Source organism: Pseudochaenichthys georgianus, chromosome 24 (genome assembly GCF_902827115.2).
Source record: "Pseudochaenichthys georgianus chromosome 24, fPseGeo1.2, whole genome shotgun sequence".
NCBI lineage: Eukaryota > Metazoa > Chordata > Actinopteri > Perciformes > Channichthyidae > Pseudochaenichthys > Pseudochaenichthys georgianus.
In genome coordinates, this window is record NC_047526.1 from 29355627 (window position 1) to 29376308 (window position 20682).

Here is a 20682-nt window from a genome sequence, read left to right on the forward strand (position 1 = left end):
GAAAGTCCCTGCTCTCAGGGACTTTCGAGGGGGTAAAAAGGTTCGCATGAACTCATTTTAGTACCGGCTCTTTTTGGTGTGAACGCGACCATGAACTAAGTTCGCATGAACCTTTGTGGGAAAAGTACCGCAGTGTGAATGCGCCTCTTGTATACAAAGTGACTAGTGATTAGTGGAGATGACAAAGTGTGTGTCATTAGGAGAGTTTGCTGAATACACACAGAGACAGTGATGCATGCAGACAGTGTAACATGGACAGATGAAGGAACTGTTAGCATCTGGAATGACAGCAAACCTCAAAGCCTCTGAAAAACAAAACACCTCGACTTTTCTCCGACTCTTTCCTTGAGTGCCTGATAAGAGCAGAGCAGCGACATGAAGCTGTGTGTGGGCTGCTGGAGAGCGTGGGAGAAAAGCTTCAAGGGTCCGCACACACAACACACACAAGGGAAAGAAAAGGGATGACCGGTAAACAGAGGTTTTCTTTGTCACATGGCAGCAGTCTAAATGGAGATGAAGCCAATAAAAGTTGACAACCTTCTGATGTACAGACTAGACCTTACTCTCACATCTCAAGTCAATATGTTGTGTGCTCTATCAAAGTGTAATCTGCAAAGGTATACAGTGATAGTGACAGATCTTTAAAGCATTTATTTTCAAATAATCTCATGGTATGTGATATTTTCGCTTCATTTATTGTAGCTTTTCCAGGTCAGATTGTTGTGTCACTGATCATGGCTACAACAAGTCTTACATTTCTAATTCTACTTACAGTGTAATGACTCTACACATGTTATCTGTTGAATGTATTATACATTCTATTGATCACATTGGAGTAACTTAAATCAGGAAAGCGACTTTTGAACGATTGACAGAAATGTTTTTATTAAATCATTTGATATTGACTTGCCAATTGGAAATGTTCTAAGATTGGCTACACACTTGAGTCTCACAATATTACTGTTGCGCTACTGTATTGATTCTCAACTTTGAATCGTTTGTTATGCGAAGATGTGTTGCAGAAAAATACAAAGTTACATAAACAGTTTGGGTCAATAAATGCTTTAAAACTCCTGTGAAAGATGTGTAATCGTCCTGCTGTGATGCTTTCTGCTGGCTATCAGCACAGGATTGCCCTAACATGTAAACGCAGACAACTTCAACATGTTCAAACCCAAAAGAACACATTTAGCACTTTGCAAATAAACTCTCAAAGGCTAAAAAAGACCTAGCCAGGCTCCAGCTCTCTCTGATCAGGCTTTAATTCAGGCATCACACACTTCTCTCCGTAGCCAAGCCTTGAAAGGAACCCCAGGTGATTCAGCCCACTCGTTTTCCACCTGTAGCAGAGATGACTAATCTGCAGCCTCCTCTGCAGTGAAGCCCTCCTCCTCTGCACCCAGACCGCAGTCACTGCCTCAAACAGAACATCGCTGCAGGAGGACAGGGCGAACCAGGTCACAAACAAACACGTCCCATCAGATAGATTTCTCTCAGCCTTTCCCCCCAAATTAGGCAGACATTTATTCTTCAACAGTTGCATTGGTTAAAGCCTTATTTGAAGTGATATTTTATTTGGAAAGTATTTACTTCTGGGGGAATCTAGGCAACTATGTTATCAATGTGTTGGTATTCATTTGGCAGCTAAGAATGCAGGCAATTGTTTTTCTTGCGCTCACGTTGAGTTTAATTTCTAGTTACTATGTGATTATGGCAGACTCAGAGGTCGCGTTAACCGAATATGTTCCGTCTATGGCGGATTTTTTTTAACAATGACGGAAAAATCTGAAAGCAGTCCGTCATTTTGACGGATTAGAACAAACTCGGAACAGCGCCAAAGTTTCCCCGCAGGAGACTCCGGTGTTAAGCATGCCTGCCAAAAAGGAAATGATACCGTTTCCAAACCCAACTTTGCCCTACAAATCATTGAAATGTCTGTAAATGTTGGCTTTACGCCTTTACTCCCGCGAGGTGCAGTGGGCATGCATAACACGGCGCTAATAGTTCACGAGCGTGCGCCCCGCCCCCCGTTGACAGTTCACGACTGTGCTCCAGGGGCACGAGCAATAATTGAAGATCAGAAGAAAAAAACAAACAGCTGTTAATTTACTTTTGAAATTATGTCTTTTTTTCTTTAAATGATTTGCAAATGAGGTGTGTATTTGTCTGGCTTTATGGCAATTCAGTTCTCAATAGTGGATGCATTAGAAGCAAAAACGTGTTTAATATACTGTCATATCAGATATACCATAAAACACATCTTTAATATGTATCCATTTTCAAAACATGGTGTGCTTCTCTCCAGCATATCACTATCCCATACTCAATGGTATGGCAAAACTGCCAGAAGTAGCTCAAGTAAGCCTTTAAGATTTGTGCAGTATATAGCTTTCTAATTTATAAGAAGTATTTTAGTTTGTATCCTTATTCTGTACTCAAAAAGTAAGTCATTAAAATATGTAAGCAGTAGGCTACAGATCAGAAACTCACAGAAGTAAAAAAACTCCACAAATTGATACGGCATTTATTTATTTCAGAAACTTTAATACTGTGATCACTGCAAATGTCTTTTTCATACCTTTACATTTTACAAAGACAATGGACCCAGGATGTAAACAGCATTTCTAGTCTATCAAACGCTTGGTCCTCTTGAAGGTTGTTTCCCTCCGCTCAGAGCTGACCACTTCGCGGGTTAGTTTGTTCTTCCAACGGATCAGCTTCGTGAGACCTTCCAGCAATCACAAAGCTCTCAGGCTGGAAATCAGCATCCCCACAGAGAAAACAACCTCCAGCCGGCTCCGTCTGATCAGTGAAGCTTGAGGAAGAGGAGGGTACACGTATTGAATAAAGTCAAGCACCTTCCTCCTGTCAGCTGGCAGGGAAATTACGGAGCAACACCAAGACACGACGGCACAGGAATGGATCGATTACCCTTTCTCATCCAAAACACCACAACCCTTTTTATAAAACATTGTGCAAAGATTCTTAAAAACAAATTACAAAATGGAACATTTGAACATTCACATTTCCCTCTGAAAAGCACCAAAAACAAAGCGAACGGAACAAAAATATGCACTGTGAAATAACATCTTTCGCTGGAGTCACTGGTTTGTTAATGTCTTTGTATAAGGTGGACAAATGTATAACATCCCACTCGATGCACACTTTTAAAGATGCGAGCAAAACATCTACTGCACAGTTCGTCATGTGGCCATACTTCATTTGAGATACAAAAACTAGAGCACTTTCCATGTACAATAAAATACCAAACATTAGCCATCATTTAAGCGAACTGTAGCTCTGAGCAATTCAAAACTTCCACCTATATATCTCGTTATAGTGTGTGTAAGGATTTCACATTATCGGATGACTACTAGACTGTTTTTCACAACTGGCCGACTTCTTAAACTGTTAAAACAACTATATAATATCACCAAGCAAAACTATTGGGACGTTTCTTTTATAATCCACACAGATTTATATGAGATTCTTAAAACAGAACCGACTTTTTTGTTGCGACTTCACTCATGACACTGCTAAACTACAAAGCTGAATGTCAGTAATAGTAAACATCACATTTCTTTAGGCTCGTTCATATTCTCTTTACATTCAGACCGGGTGGCGTTCTGGGTTTAATTACATCGATTTAAGACACACATTTACCTTTAAGAGACTCAACAATTGGGATCTTTTTATCAAACGTGTGATAGCACAGGACCGGGAAGGAGTTAAGGCTTTAACACCACGTGTGTGATGAGCATTTCCAACATAGACGAGCCGAAGTAACCCCAGCATGCACCTGGCTGAGAGAACGCTCCGTCTCCTCGGGGTGTAAGTGGCTTTGTGATTTAGGGGGAACATTTCTATCAACACTCTTATTACAGGGGCCAACTGCCCTGCAAGATATACTGCATGTAGCTGAATGCAAAGGCACACACACCGTCACACTTCACACACTCGTCCCTGCGTCTGGAGGCTTGCGCGCCTGATTGTGTTCGGTACAAATATTCAAACGAAGAGAAGCCTCGCACGACAGACATTTATGAGGTCTACAACTGTGAGTATGAAGCTGCTTAAAACTCAAATGTGTTTATTTTTCGGGATGAAAAAGACGAGCCTTTCCCTTTCATCTGTTCCCCAGGTGCTGTTTCAAAGGCACGTCCCTGCTCTGAGAAAATGACCAAAAGAAGTGAGTGTAGGCATGGCTGATGTTCACACACTGACAACACACACTGCCACTGGCTCATCATGGGGCTTTATAATCTCACCATATAATTGCTTTTCCTACAAATACTGAACCTGAGGAAAACTATAGATGTTAAAATGCAAACCACACAATTAAGGTTTGCTTCCTTTCATCTAAAAGCCACCTTTGATTGTCTGTCAAAGCTGGCGTTTGTTTCCTGTTCTGCGTGTGGCCTCCCGATGTCTGACTGACTGTTGGAGAGGCGTGGGGGAAATACAGAGTGACTGGCGGCACATTGAATAATCATGACATTTCCACTGGTCACCACTAGAGGGCACTGTAAGCAACACGACAGCAGGCTTGGGCACCACAAAACACAACATAATACAGAATAAAAAGCATATAATCAGAATTGAGAAAGAAAGCCATTTAAATAATATAGCTAGTGACCGTTTTTCTTGAGGAACTAAACACTGATGTCAGTTGCACTTTGACGAATAGAACAACTTATTTGAATTATAATACAATGAAATAAATTAACATGGGGGGGGAAAGTCCACTCTTACTTTTCCCTCCCAAAAAATGTCTGTCATTACTGGCTCTGTGTATTCCAGATGGGACGCTGCGCAGAGTCCTCTCCGTCCTTTTTCCTAAAGCATGATGTCTTCCGCTTTAACAGAAGAAGATGGAGGCTCTTGTGCAGCAGAGTCTATTAAGTGTAACCTTTAAAATATCTCCTCCCACATCACACGTCTCCCTTATTCTTTTATGAGAGAGACAGGAGTCTTCCTATTGCTTTTAAGACACATACAATTTGGATGGACCAAAGCACTCTGGATTTCAGTCATGTTTGATGGCACCACTTGCCGATGGCTTATAAATACACTCCTCCGCCAGGCGTGGGATTGTGCTGACAGACAGGATGCAGTAATCCAGATCTGAGGGGCGAAGAGGAGGAACAATGCTGTACAAATCCACGTTTCCCTGGCGATCAGAGGCGACCTGCTTCCATGTCGGTGGCTGAACTTCCACCATGACCCTTCAGTGGTGAGAAACCTTCGGAGATGAAACTTCTTTACATGTGAAGACAACAAAAAGCTCTCCTTCGTCCAGTCAGAGGTCTTCAGGCTTCATTATAGGCGTTTGTGTTACAGCAAACGCCAGCTGGCAGATTTGTCCCGTAGTACCTGTCGGACTCCCGAGTGGCATTTCAGAGACGTCTTCTCTCAAGTCACGTGGATCTCTCTGCGACCCTCTGCTGTGGCACAAACACTCATCATCACCTCAAAGGAACAAAGATGAAAAAGGCAGATTTCTACTGCACGGTCCTTAACAAGAGAAACACATCGAAGTGAGAAAGCATGTCGGGGGGGGGTCCACATCAGGAGGAGGTAAGGCTGACCTCTTCAGAAGGAGCAGGGAGGAGGAGAGCTTCCTTTGTCACTATTGTATAAATGATTTTGGCACAGCGTAGCCTCCGGCCCCATCGGAGAGGAGAGGACAGTCCCTCACTTTGACTCATTCTCACCCGGAGAAGTGTGGAGAGGGAGGCCGCTCACCAAATATCAGCTGTGGATGTAGGAAGCCAAAGAAAGATGGGCACATAATCACGTCCAGGTTCTTGTGCACAACTTCTTCCCCTCTGGTCTCTGCCCAGTGTTGATGTGTGCTTTTGTGTGCGTGCGTGCGTGCAAGAGTCAAAGTGTGCAGGGCGGGGGGGTCAGTTCATGTCGATGGTGTTGAAGACCCACTCGGTGAACTTCTTCAGCTTGGTGGCGGATGTCTGCGACTCCTCCTGCAGCCTCTGGTTGTCCTCCCACAGCCTCTTGACCTGCCCCTGCAGCCTCAGCTTCTCCTCACGCTCCTGGGAGGGAGGATGGGGGACATTTATACAATTGAAGCAGTTTTTAAGCAGTGTAACACTAACCCTACTATTTAGAGATATTTATGGCTGTTTTACTTGCATGCTTTGGTTACTATAACGCTTTATGAACACAGTTAGTTATACAGTTTTGTACATTTAACGTTTTTAGACTGTAAGTGTAAATATGCACATTGAATTTTATCTCGTTGCACTGTCGTTGCTACTACCTCTGCTTTTACCACTCTTATTTATTTGTGTCTATTCTTTACTGCGGTGAGAGTTGCCAAAGACATTTCGTTGTACTTTGTATGATGACAATACAGATATATTCTATTCTATTCTATTTAGAAGAAAACAATATTGTCGTGACTGAAATGAGTGTCTTACAAATAAAATCACTGAACACTCAATATTCAACATCACCACCATACTCTGTTTAAATATAATGAACGCTTTAAGTTCAGTGTTTACATAAAACGTCGCAGGTCTGCCGGCAATGAGTCGCACAGTAAGAAGCTTTCAGATTTGATCACATGACATTTTGAATCTGCTAAAAGCACAACAGAACATACATTTATATCCACAATGAAACAATGAAACCCTCTGAGTTGTGCTTCTGGCTTCGGGGTGGTTGAATGAAGTGTAGCACACTAGTTTCCCAGTGGAAGCGGTTTGTTTGTGGAGCCCTTTCTGAGGGGATGGTTGAAAAGGACAGAACACTGTGCAGACTGTGAAACCCCCTGAGGCTAAACGGTGATAATACTAAATAAAATCTGACTTGACTTGAATTTCCTGGTGTCGAACTGACGGGTTAATGCCTCCCGGTATTTCAAAGACAGCAGAGAATTTACTAAGAATTGCGTAAGAAATAAATCACAACCAGACTGCAGTGTTTTTGAGAGGGAAAAGTCTTCACTGTTTAGAGGTCAAAGTAGTTAAGAGGTGACAAAGTCTGCAACTAGCAGATCAAAAACATCAAACTTTTAAAAAGGACGTGACCTTCCGTTTTCACTCCTTTAGCTAAAAACTGGAGCAACTTAAAAAGTGCTCACGGCGGCTGCTTTTGATATTAAAATGCCGTGTAAATATCTGCTCTGGGGTCGTCTTTTGAAAAGTTTGAATAGCATAAATGAGGCGTCAAAAATAAGCAACAATTGTTTGACACTGGAGAGTTAGCCTATATTATCATAGGTAGGTGAAACGCATCAGACGCAGACATCAAAAACAGGTCCCTTTTAACACTCTGGACACAGTGATGGAAAGTAATGGAAATGTAGACATCAGCTTATACACATGCAGATAACATATCTCCATGAACTGCCAAAAAAGACAAATCTATAAGTGCAGTAAGTGCATGTGTTCCCGCCCTCACCTTCTTCAGGTCCTCCTGCAGCATCTTCACCGTGGCCTCCAGCTTGGTCACCTTCCTCTCCAGCCCGATGTGACCCTCGCTGGGGATGAGAGAGACACAGAGAGGCATCGTTCATACTCACACTCTCTCCTTTGTGAATCTACTTGTTTCTTATGCACTTCTCTAGTTTTTAAATGCATTTCCTTGCACGGGTACCCCCTGCATGCCATGATAGTTAACAGCAATTTGCATTCAATTAATTAAGACCCAAAAGGACGTGAATGTATATGCATAGCTTACACGATCAAATGATTTAATACAGTGATTTTTGCAGTGGTTTACTAAAGCCGCTTTCACACCAAGTACTTTGCCGTACTTAGTGCCCAGCACTTAGTGCCCAGCACTTAGTGCTAGGGATGCCAGCGATTATTCGAATATTCGCTACAGTCTCCATAATCGAATATTATTTTTAAAAATCGATTTTATTTATATATATTTTTTATTATTATTTATGTTTTTTTTTTTTTTCTGGCTTAGTTTCAACCAATATATATATATATAAATATATATATGCTAATAATAGTAATAGTATCAATAATTGTAAATGGTCATTGGTCACACCACCAGTTGGTCACACCATCGATTATTATTCGCCAGGGCTGCGGAATAATCAATTTTGATCATGGTCAGTTTCTGGCAACCCTTCTTAGTGCCAGCACTTAGTACCCCCATGGAACTAAGTACAGATCGCGTTCACACCGGAATAAGTTCCCTGAGGGAGGATTAGGCAAATGAAGCCGCTGACGTCACTTCTTCTTCTGCTGCTTTGGGTTTACTGGCAGGCCGCGAACCACTTCACGGCGTATACTGCCACCCGAAGTCCCCGGCCGGAAGTCCCCGGAGTTGGGGACTGGCTTCAGTAGAAGCTGCTGGGACTCCCCTCTTTTTGGTGTGAACGCAAAATTCCAGGCACTATCGGAACTAAACGGGAAAAGTACGGGTAAAAGTACTCCGGTGTGAACGCGCCTTATGATGAGATTAAGTAGTGATCTATGTACTGTATTTTATAAAGAAGGCAAATCCTTTTTAATTTGAGTCTTATTTGGCTGCAAAGTGAACAAGCTGCAGTCTTGAGGTCACATGTGTACCCTGAATATTTCCTGTGTGTGGTGTTACCTGGACGAGGGCCGGGACAGAGGGGCCGGCTGCAGCTCGATGTGGGACTGCTGGGGGCTCGAGGCCCCGCTGCTCCGGTGGTTTGAATCTCCAAACACATAACTTCTCTGGACTGGAGAAGAGAGGAATAAACAAAGGTGAAACCAAGTCATAGTTATTTATACAAACAATAAGTAGCAGGCAAAATGCTTAACAAATTGAAATAATAATGAATGTCTATGCGTTATATATAAAACACATACATTGATATCCCACAATCAGGACTATCTAATCACTCTCCCTCTTGACTGACTCTCTGTCAGGCTGGTTTATATACTTGACTAAAGACAAAGTGTGCACCTAATAGAATTAGTTAATACCGTAGTGTGGGTTTCTTTCAGTCTCAAACGTACTGGCCACGTCCACCAGGTGAGTCCACTCCAGAGGGCTTTCCCTTTCCTGGCCCTGAGAGGGGAGGGGCATCAGCTCCTGAGGGAGGGGGCCGCGGTGACGCTCCACCAGATCCACCAATGACGTGTCAGATGCTGAAAGGTCACCTATAAGCAGAGAGGAGTGGATGAAAGAGCTGAATGTTAAACAACTTATTTTGCCATTATGTTTTTGTTACTCAAAGGGCAGAAGGTACACATCCAGAACTTAAGCCAAAAGTATTTACTATATTTATTTTGATACATGACTTATTGTGCATTAATTAACCTCCTTGGGTTGCACTGTTGTCACAACATGGATACAACGGCCACAAAATACAGTCTTTTAAACGATGATATAAGCACATAAAAACAGATGTTGAAAGTTAATAATGCTGCAACTAATGATTATTTTCTTTATCAATCAATCTGCTGCGTATTTCCATAATTCACAGATGAATCATTTGGTGTACATAATGTCAGTCAATAGTCAAACATTTCCCAGTTTCTAAAATCCAAGTTAATTACTTTAGATCTGATGTTTTGTCAGTCTCAAATCCCAAATAGCTATTTTTTAATGATATAAAAACAGAGGAAAAGGGAAATCCCAGAATTCAAGTAATTTCTTGGGGCATTTTTGTTAGAAAATGATGATTATTTTAAATAGCTGTAATTTGTCAATAGTCTTACCACTTATCACTAATTTGGTCAACTACACGCTGCAGCTGTAACTGTGATGGATATATTGTGATTTTAAGGGTGCCCATTATCATCTGGCCAACAGCTGGAAATTAGCAATGTTTACTAAAGCTGCCCCATTTACTGTTTTACTGACAGTTGATCAATGGGGACTGTCCACGCCACTATAAATAAATAAACTAAACTCCAGCTGCTACTTCCACTCTTCTAGAAACCTGCACACTTACCATGGATTTTGACGCCCAGTTTATAGGAGGGCCGTCGCAGGGGGACCCCGCGGGTGGTGGGTGAGCGTGGGAGGGTGGAGCAGCTGAAGAGGAGATCTGCACCGAGCGCCGGTTCGGGCATGGAGTCTAAGAGGGGGGGGAGGCGCTGGCCCCGATAGATGCTCTCGTCTGAGAGGGTTCGATGCAGGGGGCGATGGCGGTTCAGAGGCGGGATCTGCTGGGGTTTCTGCCCGTGCTGCACAGGGTGGGGAGGTGATGGGGAATGTTATTATATTATTACTAAAATAGGATCCAACCAAATGCAATATGTGGATGAAATGTGATGGGTGTACGTTTAGTTTGCACATAACATGTAAGACGAATGTGGGGTAACTTTCTAATTATAAAACGGACAAGTCAAATCAAGCAATCTGATTGGTTCTTAGCCGTGATATACTGAGCGTATACCACGGGTAGAATTGTAAATTACTTTTCACAACAAGTCAGTATCCCTCCGCGTCTGAGAAAAACAGTATACCGTTGGGCTGAAAAGCAAACTGCCTGCAGTTTGCTTTTCATACTGGAACAAGAAAGCAGCGGAGAAGTAACGGGGCAGAAACCCTCCTTTTTACGCAGCGGTCCAGACATACACATCAAACGGCAAAACATATTCAGTGTGCAGTTCCTTTGGCATAAGGGCAGGGACATCTAGATACTTCCCAAGGTCTGACATCATGAATTGAGCTACTTTTAAAGCAAGCAACGATGTTTTCAAATCTGTAATCAAAGAGGTCCGCAAAAACACTATCGGCCAATCAGATTGCTTGATTTGACTTGTCAGTTTTATAAATATATTTACATTTCTTCCGTTACGAAACAAACTTACAAAGCATAAGATGGAAACATTTAAGATTAACTTCGACCTCCGGGGGGGTCTTACTATGGAGGAGTGGATTGAGCAGTGCCTATCTCCAGAAAAAAAAGCACCTAAACGACGACATGCAGAGCTACGTGAAGAGCAGGTAGACCAACTGGAGAAGTACCAGCATTCAAAAGCTTTCTGATGCGGGTCTTGAAACAAAGCAGAGAAATTATGACCGTTAGTGGCCACAGGTGCGAAAGCTCTCTCCAGAGCTGCTGGAAGCCGGATCTCGGGGACCGGAGAAAGTGGAGCAATATTCTCACCACGCCAAGCAACAGCCGAGAACAACCTCAACAAGTAACCTCGTAAGCCATGCTACTGATGCTGGACAGGTTTTCAGTGGGTGCAACATACAAATGAATGTAAATAAATAGCCAAATAATGGATCAACGCTCTCTGTCTAATATGTTCGCTAGCTGTTAGTGTTGTTGCATAGCAACTACCTCGCACTATGTTTCGCGCAGAAGGCAACGGAGGGACTATTTTATTTGGAACATCATTATTTACTAATAAAAACTATTTAAATTAGAGTGTGTATTTTTTTTCCATATTGCCACACTTGGTAACCGTTTTATCGCGTCGGGCCGAACCACGCCCCTTAGCTGTGATATAATGAGCATATACCACGGCCTGTCGTGAGCTATTGCTTAAGTGAACCTGTCCTTTCGCAAATATTTAAAAGAGACACACATTAAATGGTACTGTGTCAGGAGACGACTTCATTTGCCTTGTCCAAATTAATCCACTTTACTCATTTTAAAGATTCACGGAAATATAAAAGGTGGAGAAACCTGATTAGCAACAGCTTTGTTATTTTAGGATTTGGTCATATGTGTCCATCGACCAGTTGTTCTTGTAAAAAGATTTTGGGATGCATATTTCTGCAGGCGTACCTTTTCCTTATGTCTGCGTGGTGGTGGAGGGCTGTCGGGGGAATTGTGTCTCTTTATGTCTTCCTCCATAGTGGATTTGGCGTGAGGCTGGGGCGAATGCATATCCCGAAGAGAGGGCCTGGCTGCTGGGACGGGAACAACCTCCACCCCCCCCTCTCCTGGAGACTTCCTAATACACACACAGACAGACAAGGCCGCACAGATTAACCCTCGTTTTTCACTTTCAAAAAAGTTACTCAGATTACATTACATGTTACTTGTTAGACGCTTTTTATCCAAAGCGACTTACATACTCAGTACTGTGGACAATCCCCACAGGAGCAATTTGGGGTGAAGTGTCTCAGGAACACAACGACATGCTGACTGCAGTGGGGTTTGAACCTGTGCCCCCCTGACCCCAACACCAACGCACAACCCACTGCGCCACACACCTCCCTCAGATGTCCTTAGAAGACTAAATGAATCGTCCAAAACACTGCCAGAAAATTATAAATGAAAAATATTTCCCCCTTTCATCAAGTTTTACAAACTAAATTATTACTATTATTACTATTACTATTACTTGAAACGATTGGCTCTTTGAAACCTGATGTTCTTATATGATTCTGTTTTCTTCAAGGTTGTGTCTTCCTGGTCGAATGTACTTATTGTAAGTCGCTTTGGATAAAAGCGTCAGCTAAATGCAATGTAATAGTAATGTAACAAACTAAATGATCCTAACTTCCAAATATTCTGAATTAAAACCCCAATTAACATTTTATTTACATAACGGCACTGTTGTTTGGTAAAACACAAATGATAACACTGATAAATAATAGAGATATGTGTCCATTCAGCCTCAACAGCAGAGCATTTCACCACCAGCTTGCATCCAGGTGCTGCCATTAATGTAATATCCTCTTCAACCACAAGGGGGGAATAGAGCAGTATGCATTTTCTTCCAGAAGCTATTTCGTGCAGTACAGGGATTAAGTCATGTGGGTGGATAAGCAATGGGATCAACGCAGTGTTGTAGCATCCCTCCAGTGAAAACTGTCATAGTAAAGCTAGTAATGTTCAATTATATCCCTCTTATATACATGCAGTGATGAAGAGCAGCACAACAACACTGCTTCTTCACCTCTGACAAGTTCCCAACACGAATGCAACATTATCAGCTTTACAAAAGCCAATATGGATCGAGCATTGTTTTTGAATTAATTGGAGTATATTGTCCTTGTGTTCATTTTCCAACACCCTGAAGATAATGCTAGGTCAACTTCTTCAAATCCACTAGGAGCCGCTTGCTTGGAATATTGAATGTTTTAAGGGGCCACCTATTGAATCAATCTATTATAAACTCTGCCCAAACTTGTGGCAACATAAAAGCAATATAACTGTGTTTACAGTTTAAACCCACTGCCGTACTGCGAACAATAAATAAAGCCCAACTGTACTGTCTAAATTCCTCCTTACTTGCGCGTGTCTCCAAAGTCGACAGAGTTGATGGTGGATCCGGGTTTCCTCCAGCCAATCAGGTACTTGGACTGAGCTCCCTGGCGGGGGTAGAAGCTCTTGGGCCCCGGGGACGAGGAGGAGGAGGACTGGGACGAAGGAGACGTTGTTGAAGAGGAGGACTCGTCTCTCGGGGAGCTGTGGCCTGAGTGCCTGGAGCTGATGGACAAAGGGGGGGGGGTTACTCATCATGGGAATGCACCACGAATAAGAAAAGCTTAAGACCCTGATAGGTGATGTACAGAAGTTAAATCATAACCCTTACATATGACAGGTTTGCTTAATGGCTTACCCAGATGTTTGTCGTTTTGTTTACATTTACTTAAATACTGCACCTCAATACAACTTTGAGATACATGTGCTTTACTATTTCCATTGGATGCCATTTCAAAAAACCACTCGACTACGCTAAGAGGGAGGCACACTTTTTTAAATGTTTTACTGAATTATAAGATGGAACTTTATTTATCCCCTTGGGGAAATGCAGGCGTTAATAGCAGCAACAGGGTCAGAGTTAAAAACAGGAATCACACAAGGTTAAAAAATAAAGATGAAATACTCTATTTTGTCTTTATTTTTTAATATAACATTTATTATATTAAATATTAAATATTTTTTAATATTATTTTTAATATTTTTTTAAAAACATAAAAGAATAATGTTTTTAAAAAATAAATAAAACGTTGAGCAATTATGTTTGTCTGACAACATTAGCAACTAGATACAGACGCTTAATACCAAATATTTAACCACTCATAAAGTACTAGGGATAGGAACAATTAATCGAATACTTTTGAGAGGGATGCCTAAGTTGATTATTATCAAATGGGATAATTCAATGTATACGACAGTGCCATAGCTAAATGTGTCAGGTCTAAAGGTGTGCTCCGCTCACCGGCCCCTCACAGCGCGCAGAGCTGCAGGTGCTGATCCCTTTCTCTCGCGTCCGGTTATACTTCACTCGCGTTTATGTCCAAATCCATCAGATCTAGCTAATGACATGGCTGCTGCCCCTCCCTACACGCAGATCACGCAGACTCAAACCTCATCTTAGGCCCAAATTCCAGCTGAGAGGGTCTCCTCTACAGCTGGCCTGATTGTGAATCGCCTCAGCACCCGCCTCTCCCCTCAGAAGACATGCTCAGATTCTTAAACAAGAATGAGTATTGAAGAGCTGCATTCTGTGCATAGGCCCTGTTATAGGTTGTTGATCTCTGTTGTCATGGGTTACGTTACCCTAACCCGTTATGTTGTTCGTGTCTGACCCCTTCTTAATTTAAAAACCAAGTTATGTTTTAAGCATGAAAGCTGTCAACTGTTCAAACTGTGATAACCAGTTCAATACATTTGACAAATTCGACTTGGTTTCTAAACTTATTTGATGTATTTATTTGTTGTAAAAAAAATGTAAATTTTTTTATAGGATATGTACATTTCGGTGAATCGGTTAACCGTTTTTTTTGGGGGTCGAATATTTGAATATACATTTACTTTCAAATTCCCATCCCTATAAAGTACGATGCATAATTGAGTAACATATCATTATTAGGCATGTAAAGTAGCATCAATTGGCTCCAGCTTTACCATCCGTAACATTCAAGAAGTAACACATAAATGCATCAGTATTTATAATCCACTGTAATATATATTATTCTGAAATAGGCCGTTAAGCATAATGAGTACTATTACTATAAATACATTAATCCCCCTAATCCCACTTTAGCAGAATACAAATTCATTTTAAATGCCGGACAGATGAGGGGTCGTGAACTGTAACTCTATCTGAAGCTGTGAATTAAGACGGGCTCAAACAGGAAGCGCGTGACGCTGGAGTAGTGTTGCACGGTGTACCGATACTTGAAAGGTACCGCGATACCCTGCCGTTAAAAACGGTACGATTCCTCCGTTTCATTAGTATCGGTACTTTAAGAATGACGGGGGAAAGTACTCCCGTGAAAAAACGCCGTTTAATAAGAGCCGTGTGTGTTCAGCGCTCTGCTTCCACTCCCTGCACTGCAGCCGTGCCTGCAGTCCCGCTCCTCTCAAGCACGTTCTAAGTCCCTCCCCTCTCTCGTGCACGCGGCCACGCGCTAGCTGCCAGAGCATGTGAGAAAACGAGAAGCATGGCTGCAAGTGGGAGTGCAACTGCCGCTGCGCCTCGGCTTGTTGACACAAAAGACGCCAGAAGTCTGTGAACGGGCCGTTCAGGTGTTCAGAGCAGAGCTCCCTGTCGGAGCTGCAGAGCGTGATGTGCACTGAAAAGTTTTTCTGTCGCAATATTATCGTTGAGCAAACTTAACTAGCATCACTATCTGCTAACGTTAGCTTTAGCCTTCGTTTTCTATTAGTTTTTTTCATAGGCTAAACGGAGGTGGTATAAGTATATATGTTGTACTTGAGTTAAAGTAGAAGTACCAGAATGTAGGAACAATCCTGCAATCAAAATTTTACTCAAATAAAAGTACAAAAGTATTATCATCAAAATATAGTTAAAGTAGCGACAGTAAAAGTAGAAGTGCTCAGGTCTTGTACTAGAAGCACCATAGTGTAGGAATACTCTGTTACAGTAAAAGTACTGCATTCAAAATGTTCCTAAAGTAAAAGTATTAAAGTAGCGACAGTAAAAGTAGTCATTGTGCAGATTGGTCCATTTCAGAATAATATATATGATATGTTTTATAATGATTGATCATGAAAGTGTTCTCAAAGCTGGTAAATGTGCAGCTAGTTTGAATGACTTTGTAGACTGCAGGGTAGCTGGTGAAGGTGCAGCTAGTCTGAAGTACTTTGTAGACTGCAGGGTAGCTGGTGAAGGTGCAGCTAGTCTGAAGTACTTTGTAGACTGCAGGGTAGCTGGTGGATTTACTCCAGGTGGAACTAAAGTCTGATTCAACACTTGATTATATTTCACATCATTCATCCAGATCTGTGAAGTAACTAAAGGGATTAAATACATGTAGTGGAGGAAAAGTACACCATTATTTCTGAACTGTAGTGGATTAGAAGTACAAAGTAGCAAAAGAAACATTGAAATACTTAAATAAAGTACAAGTATCTCAAAATTGTACCCAAGTAGTACTTGAGTTTATGAATTTAGTTACTTTACACCAGTGGCTATAAAGATAGAAAGACTAAGCCTTGCACAGAGGCATGACAATACATTTCAAAATGCTCAACAGTGCTGCCAAAATGTTAAACTCACTGCTACACAATTAAAATAAATGCTTTTATATATATTTATATTAGATGTGACTCTTTGGCGTTTCTGTTCTTAGTAATACTGCTGCTTTAGTTGTTCTGACTGCTAAAATCATCTGTTATTTCTAATTTTAAAGCCGATATTCCGTGTTTCCCTTTTTTTAAGAAAAGTATCGAAAAAGAATCGGAATCGCAATTCTTGACTTGGTATCGGTATCGAAACCAAAATGTTGGTATCGTGACAACACTACGCTGGAGTTCTCTCGGCTGTGGACACCAGCTCAGCTGTGAGATGTTGGACACGTGTTTCACATTTCCTGAGGCCTAATGTGGAAAGATAAGAGGGAGTAAAGAATTGCTCCCGCACTAGTGTGTCTAGTGTGTGTTCTTCTTGGGCCAAGACATATTGGCATAATGAGAGTTGGAAACATTCAGCAGAGGTCGGGAAAACACTGCACGCCTGTTTGTTCAACAGAAAATATCAAATACCCAATTTTTATAAAACTTGGTGGCAGGGGTCAAGGAAGAAGGCCATTTTGGAGCAGATCTGGATCACATGGCAGATACACAAAACATTGTTCCCTCATGGAAACAGCCTTGCTCTGCACGATAAGTGCCATTCTCCTTTTTTGTATGAATGTTTTTTTTGTTACTGCCCAAAAGTATGTTTTCTGCTATTATTAAGAACTGATCAGATGGCTGTTATTCAGTCTGACGTTTTTCATCATATTTTTGTATTAAGTTTTAAGTATTTTATTTATTTATTCAAAGCTTCTGATACTGTTTACATCAGCCTCAAGCAAGATACTGCTATTTTCAATGTGAAAGGTAAAGTATGAGTAATGTAACCGAGCAGTTGGCTAGGTTTGCATCTGCGAGGCCTCAAGGAAGACACATGTGTTGCTTCATAGAGGATATGTTATAACCACTGAACACTAGAAGTTGTGACCCATACTTTAAGTCTCAAACCCACAGACTGACCTGGAGTGTGACCCGGCTTCGTTCAGGCTGAAGGTGCTGCTGTCTCTCACCAGGAGGTGAGTGGGGGGGCTCCGGCCGGTCCCCTCCAGGCTCCTTTCTCCTGGAGGGCCCGGGGACTCTGCTGCAGCCGGAGACCTCTCCAGCATCCTGCGGCCGCCCTCGGTGGGGCTGTGCCACGGAGACACTGATCTCTCCCGGCTCTCCCTGCTCTCCCTGCTCTCCCGGCTCTCTCTCCCTCCGCTGGGGGCCAGCAGGGAGGTGGTGCTGCCGTGATGGGAGTGGGGGTGTGTGTGGTGGGAGGCTCCAAAAGAGCTGGTGTCGATGCCGCTGTCGGCCGACGCCCCCTGCAGGTAGCCTCCTCCCCCCAGGCCGTTGGGCTCCGGCTCTCCTCCCGGCTCAGTGCTGGTTCCTCCACCCGCTCCCATCTCGTACCATTTGTCGCTGTCGCTGTGGCCCCCGCTGGAGGCGGTGCTGGACAGAGTGTTACTGCTGGAGTGCCCGGAGTAAGGGCCGTCCGACTGCCAGAACAAACCGAAAGGAAATGAGTGAGGGAGAATTCCATGTGTGTGAAAACATCAGTTTTTTTTATTTGGTGACTTTAAGATTACAATGTGACGAACTACAACAATTACATTTTTCCCATATGCCAGAAGCGAAGCAGAAAAACCTTAATAAAAACAAACGAGGGATCTGAGCCCCAGAGGATGATGGGTACTTGTTGGGAAAATACTGAATGTTCCTTCTATATCAGATGTGCACGTGATAACGGAGAACCTACGTAGCTGTGTACATAGCCGGATGTATGTACATGGATGACGCTCATGAGACACTGTGTTGAAGTCATGATAGCTATGTTCCTAAGATTGGCATGAAGACACAGCCCCTAGACAGATAGGCATATGACTGTCATGTGTATTGCTTACGCAGGCCTTAGCTAATCTGAACTAATGTCAGAATACTGCTTTGAACCAGTATTCTCCCACCTTGTTGAGTCTAACACCCTCTCTTGTATATATAAACATATCAAGGACTCTACTCTGGGAACTATTTGCCCCACGCAGCCCTGTGTGTGATGACTACTTCCATTCTTGCAAGGATAATAAATACCGTACTTTTCGGACTATAAACCGCAACTTTTTTCCCCATTTTTTTTGTACAGCTAACGGCCACTAGGGAACCTCCTAAATCTATGGATTTTACAGGTAATTAACCACCTTTAACTCTATGGGCTCTATGACCGGTCCGCGCCCGCCACCTTTAAGCGGCGAGCTCCAGCAGGAAAAGCTGGAGGCCGGAAAAGAGTGAGACAGGTAGCGCGCCAAAGTAAAAGTGGAACCGAGAGACAGAACGAGAGCAAGACAGACGGACAATTTAGCTGCTGCGGCTCATATGCAGGTGCGCTTTATAGTCCGAAAAGTACGGTACATGTGTCCTGATATTGAAGACCAAGCCGGTGACGAGTGTTATTTTTCTAACAGTACTGTCGGAGTGGTGGTGTAAGTAAAAGTGTCCTGACCTGGCTGCCCTTCTTCGGGGACACGTGGATGACCTGCTCCTGCCTCTGGATGCGGGGCGCTCCAGAGTAGCCCTGACCCGACTTGGAGACCGGAGACTCTGCAATAAATAGACCAAGAAAACTGATGTTGGGGAAAAACACATGAACAAACCCTGAGGTACAAACAGATGACTTGTTGATGATTCAGTTGTTTTCCTCTGTGCTCACTTGGGTGCATTTTGCTACAACAGAACTCTTGCTTCCTTGAGGTTTATAAAGATTGTTTTTAATCGTGTCTCTACCGTGTGCATAGAATAAACCCAGATCACTTGTCACCTAATGCAGCGCACATCAAACAGACGGCTGTTTGTTCTGGGCAGGCTGTTGACGGTGGGGTAATGTGACGAGGTGTCCTGAAGCAGAACTGGGGTTATAAATGGTACTGTTATGTAATTGTGTACATGTTATGTAACAAACACACAAAGAACAAGCAGCTAATGACCACAGCACCATTACAGGAAGAGCTAAGGGGGGGGGGGGGGGGTAACATCTGCTGGGGTGAATCCAGAAATATAGTGACTCCCCACCCTTCACGTAGAATATGCATAACCCTGCTTAGCTTCCTCTTCATCCCTGCTTAGCTTCCTTTATTCATTTTCAGCTAATAAAATGAATAAATGAGAATCGTATCTGTGTTGATCTGTAATATTACAGTGTTACGTTGATTTGTTTGTCCTTCTGCACTACGCATTTCAGTGGTTTTGTGTTAGAAAAGAAAGCAACCAATCAGATCTCGTTCTGGGTCTCTGGGTAGAATATCCTTCAACAAGGTATTCTACATCCTTAATCAAATTCCCTGGCCGTTGCACTGAATGAAAGCGTACGTTTGGACTGACAGTTTGATCAACCAATCATATATTGATTTGTAGCCAATGGGCGTATTCTTTCAGAGTTCCCCTCGGTTCCAGGGTGCTCTAGAAGGCCCGCTAGTTAACTGGCTCGAGACAGACGATCTAGATCAGGGGTAGCAAACATGGCACTTAGTCGCCCGCAGGGGCAACGTGAGTCGCCCGCCGGGCATGTTCTAAAAATAGCTCGCCAAGCAAATCCAAAATGTATAAAATACACAAAACAAAAAAGGAAATGTAATGAAAAGAATCTACCCTATGCATAAACGAAACCTCAATCATAGCGAACTCTATCTACTTACTACGACTCTATATCTATCTAACACCCCTCCTCCCCCCACCCCCACAATGAATATAGACCAATCACGTTCTTGCTTGATTTGCGGGACCAGCGTTGCAGTCGGGAAGAAAAGCAATGTGGCACCTCCCCGCTGATTGTCCTTCTGGCAGAATCTACACAACACATCAGCCCCGTTGAACAGCCTATCATGCCAGCCTCTACAACACATGAGGGGCAGAGTTTTACTGTGTGTGTTGCAACTTGCTTATATATTTATTGCACTTGACGCACACGCATGGCGTAATTTCCACTGGGGAGAGGGGGAAAATGTCCCCTGCACTTTTCGAAATCCCGTTTGTGTCCCCCCACTTTACAAATATGTTTATTATTATTTTTTAACGCAAGACGTCATTTCCACGGAGGAGCACACAGCCTCTGTGAGCGAGCGAGACAGAGAGAGAGAGCGAGCTAGGGAGGGAGGGAGAGAGAGACGGAGAGAGAGAGAGCTAGGGAGAGCACACTTTTATCTATTTAATATAGATAAAGTAAGAAATGATTCCAATGTGTACTATAGGACAGTAACATTTAAAAAAAAAACAGTTTAAAAGGGGAGTGATTTGTA

The 20682-nt window shown here is 42.7% G+C and overlaps 1 protein-coding gene across 3 annotated transcripts in view; it reads right to left on the reverse strand.

Annotated features, from left to right (window-relative positions):
- Window positions 1-2512: 2512 nt before the first annotated feature.
- sipa1l1 (signal-induced proliferation-associated 1 like 1) overlaps window positions 2513-20682 on the reverse strand; it is a 117332-nt gene continuing 99162 nt past the window's right edge. For all 3 annotated transcript variants that reach the window (XM_034075939.2, XM_034075938.2, XM_071201878.1), the window contains 9 exons: window positions 18894-18991; window positions 17378-17895; window positions 13160-13357; window positions 11705-11873; window positions 9911-10145; window positions 8937-9113; window positions 8578-8689; window positions 7423-7501; window positions 2513-6050 (listed from right to left, as the gene is read on the reverse strand). In XM_034075939.2, the coding sequence (XP_033931830.1) occupies window positions 5907-6050; window positions 7423-7501; window positions 8578-8689; window positions 8937-9113; window positions 9911-10145; window positions 11705-11873; window positions 13160-13357; window positions 17378-17895; window positions 18894-18991 (1730 nt within the window). In that variant the 3' untranslated portion in view covers window positions 2513-5906. The remainder of the gene's footprint in view (window positions 6051-7422; window positions 7502-8577; window positions 8690-8936; window positions 9114-9910; window positions 10146-11704; window positions 11874-13159; window positions 13358-17377; window positions 17896-18893; window positions 18992-20682) is intronic.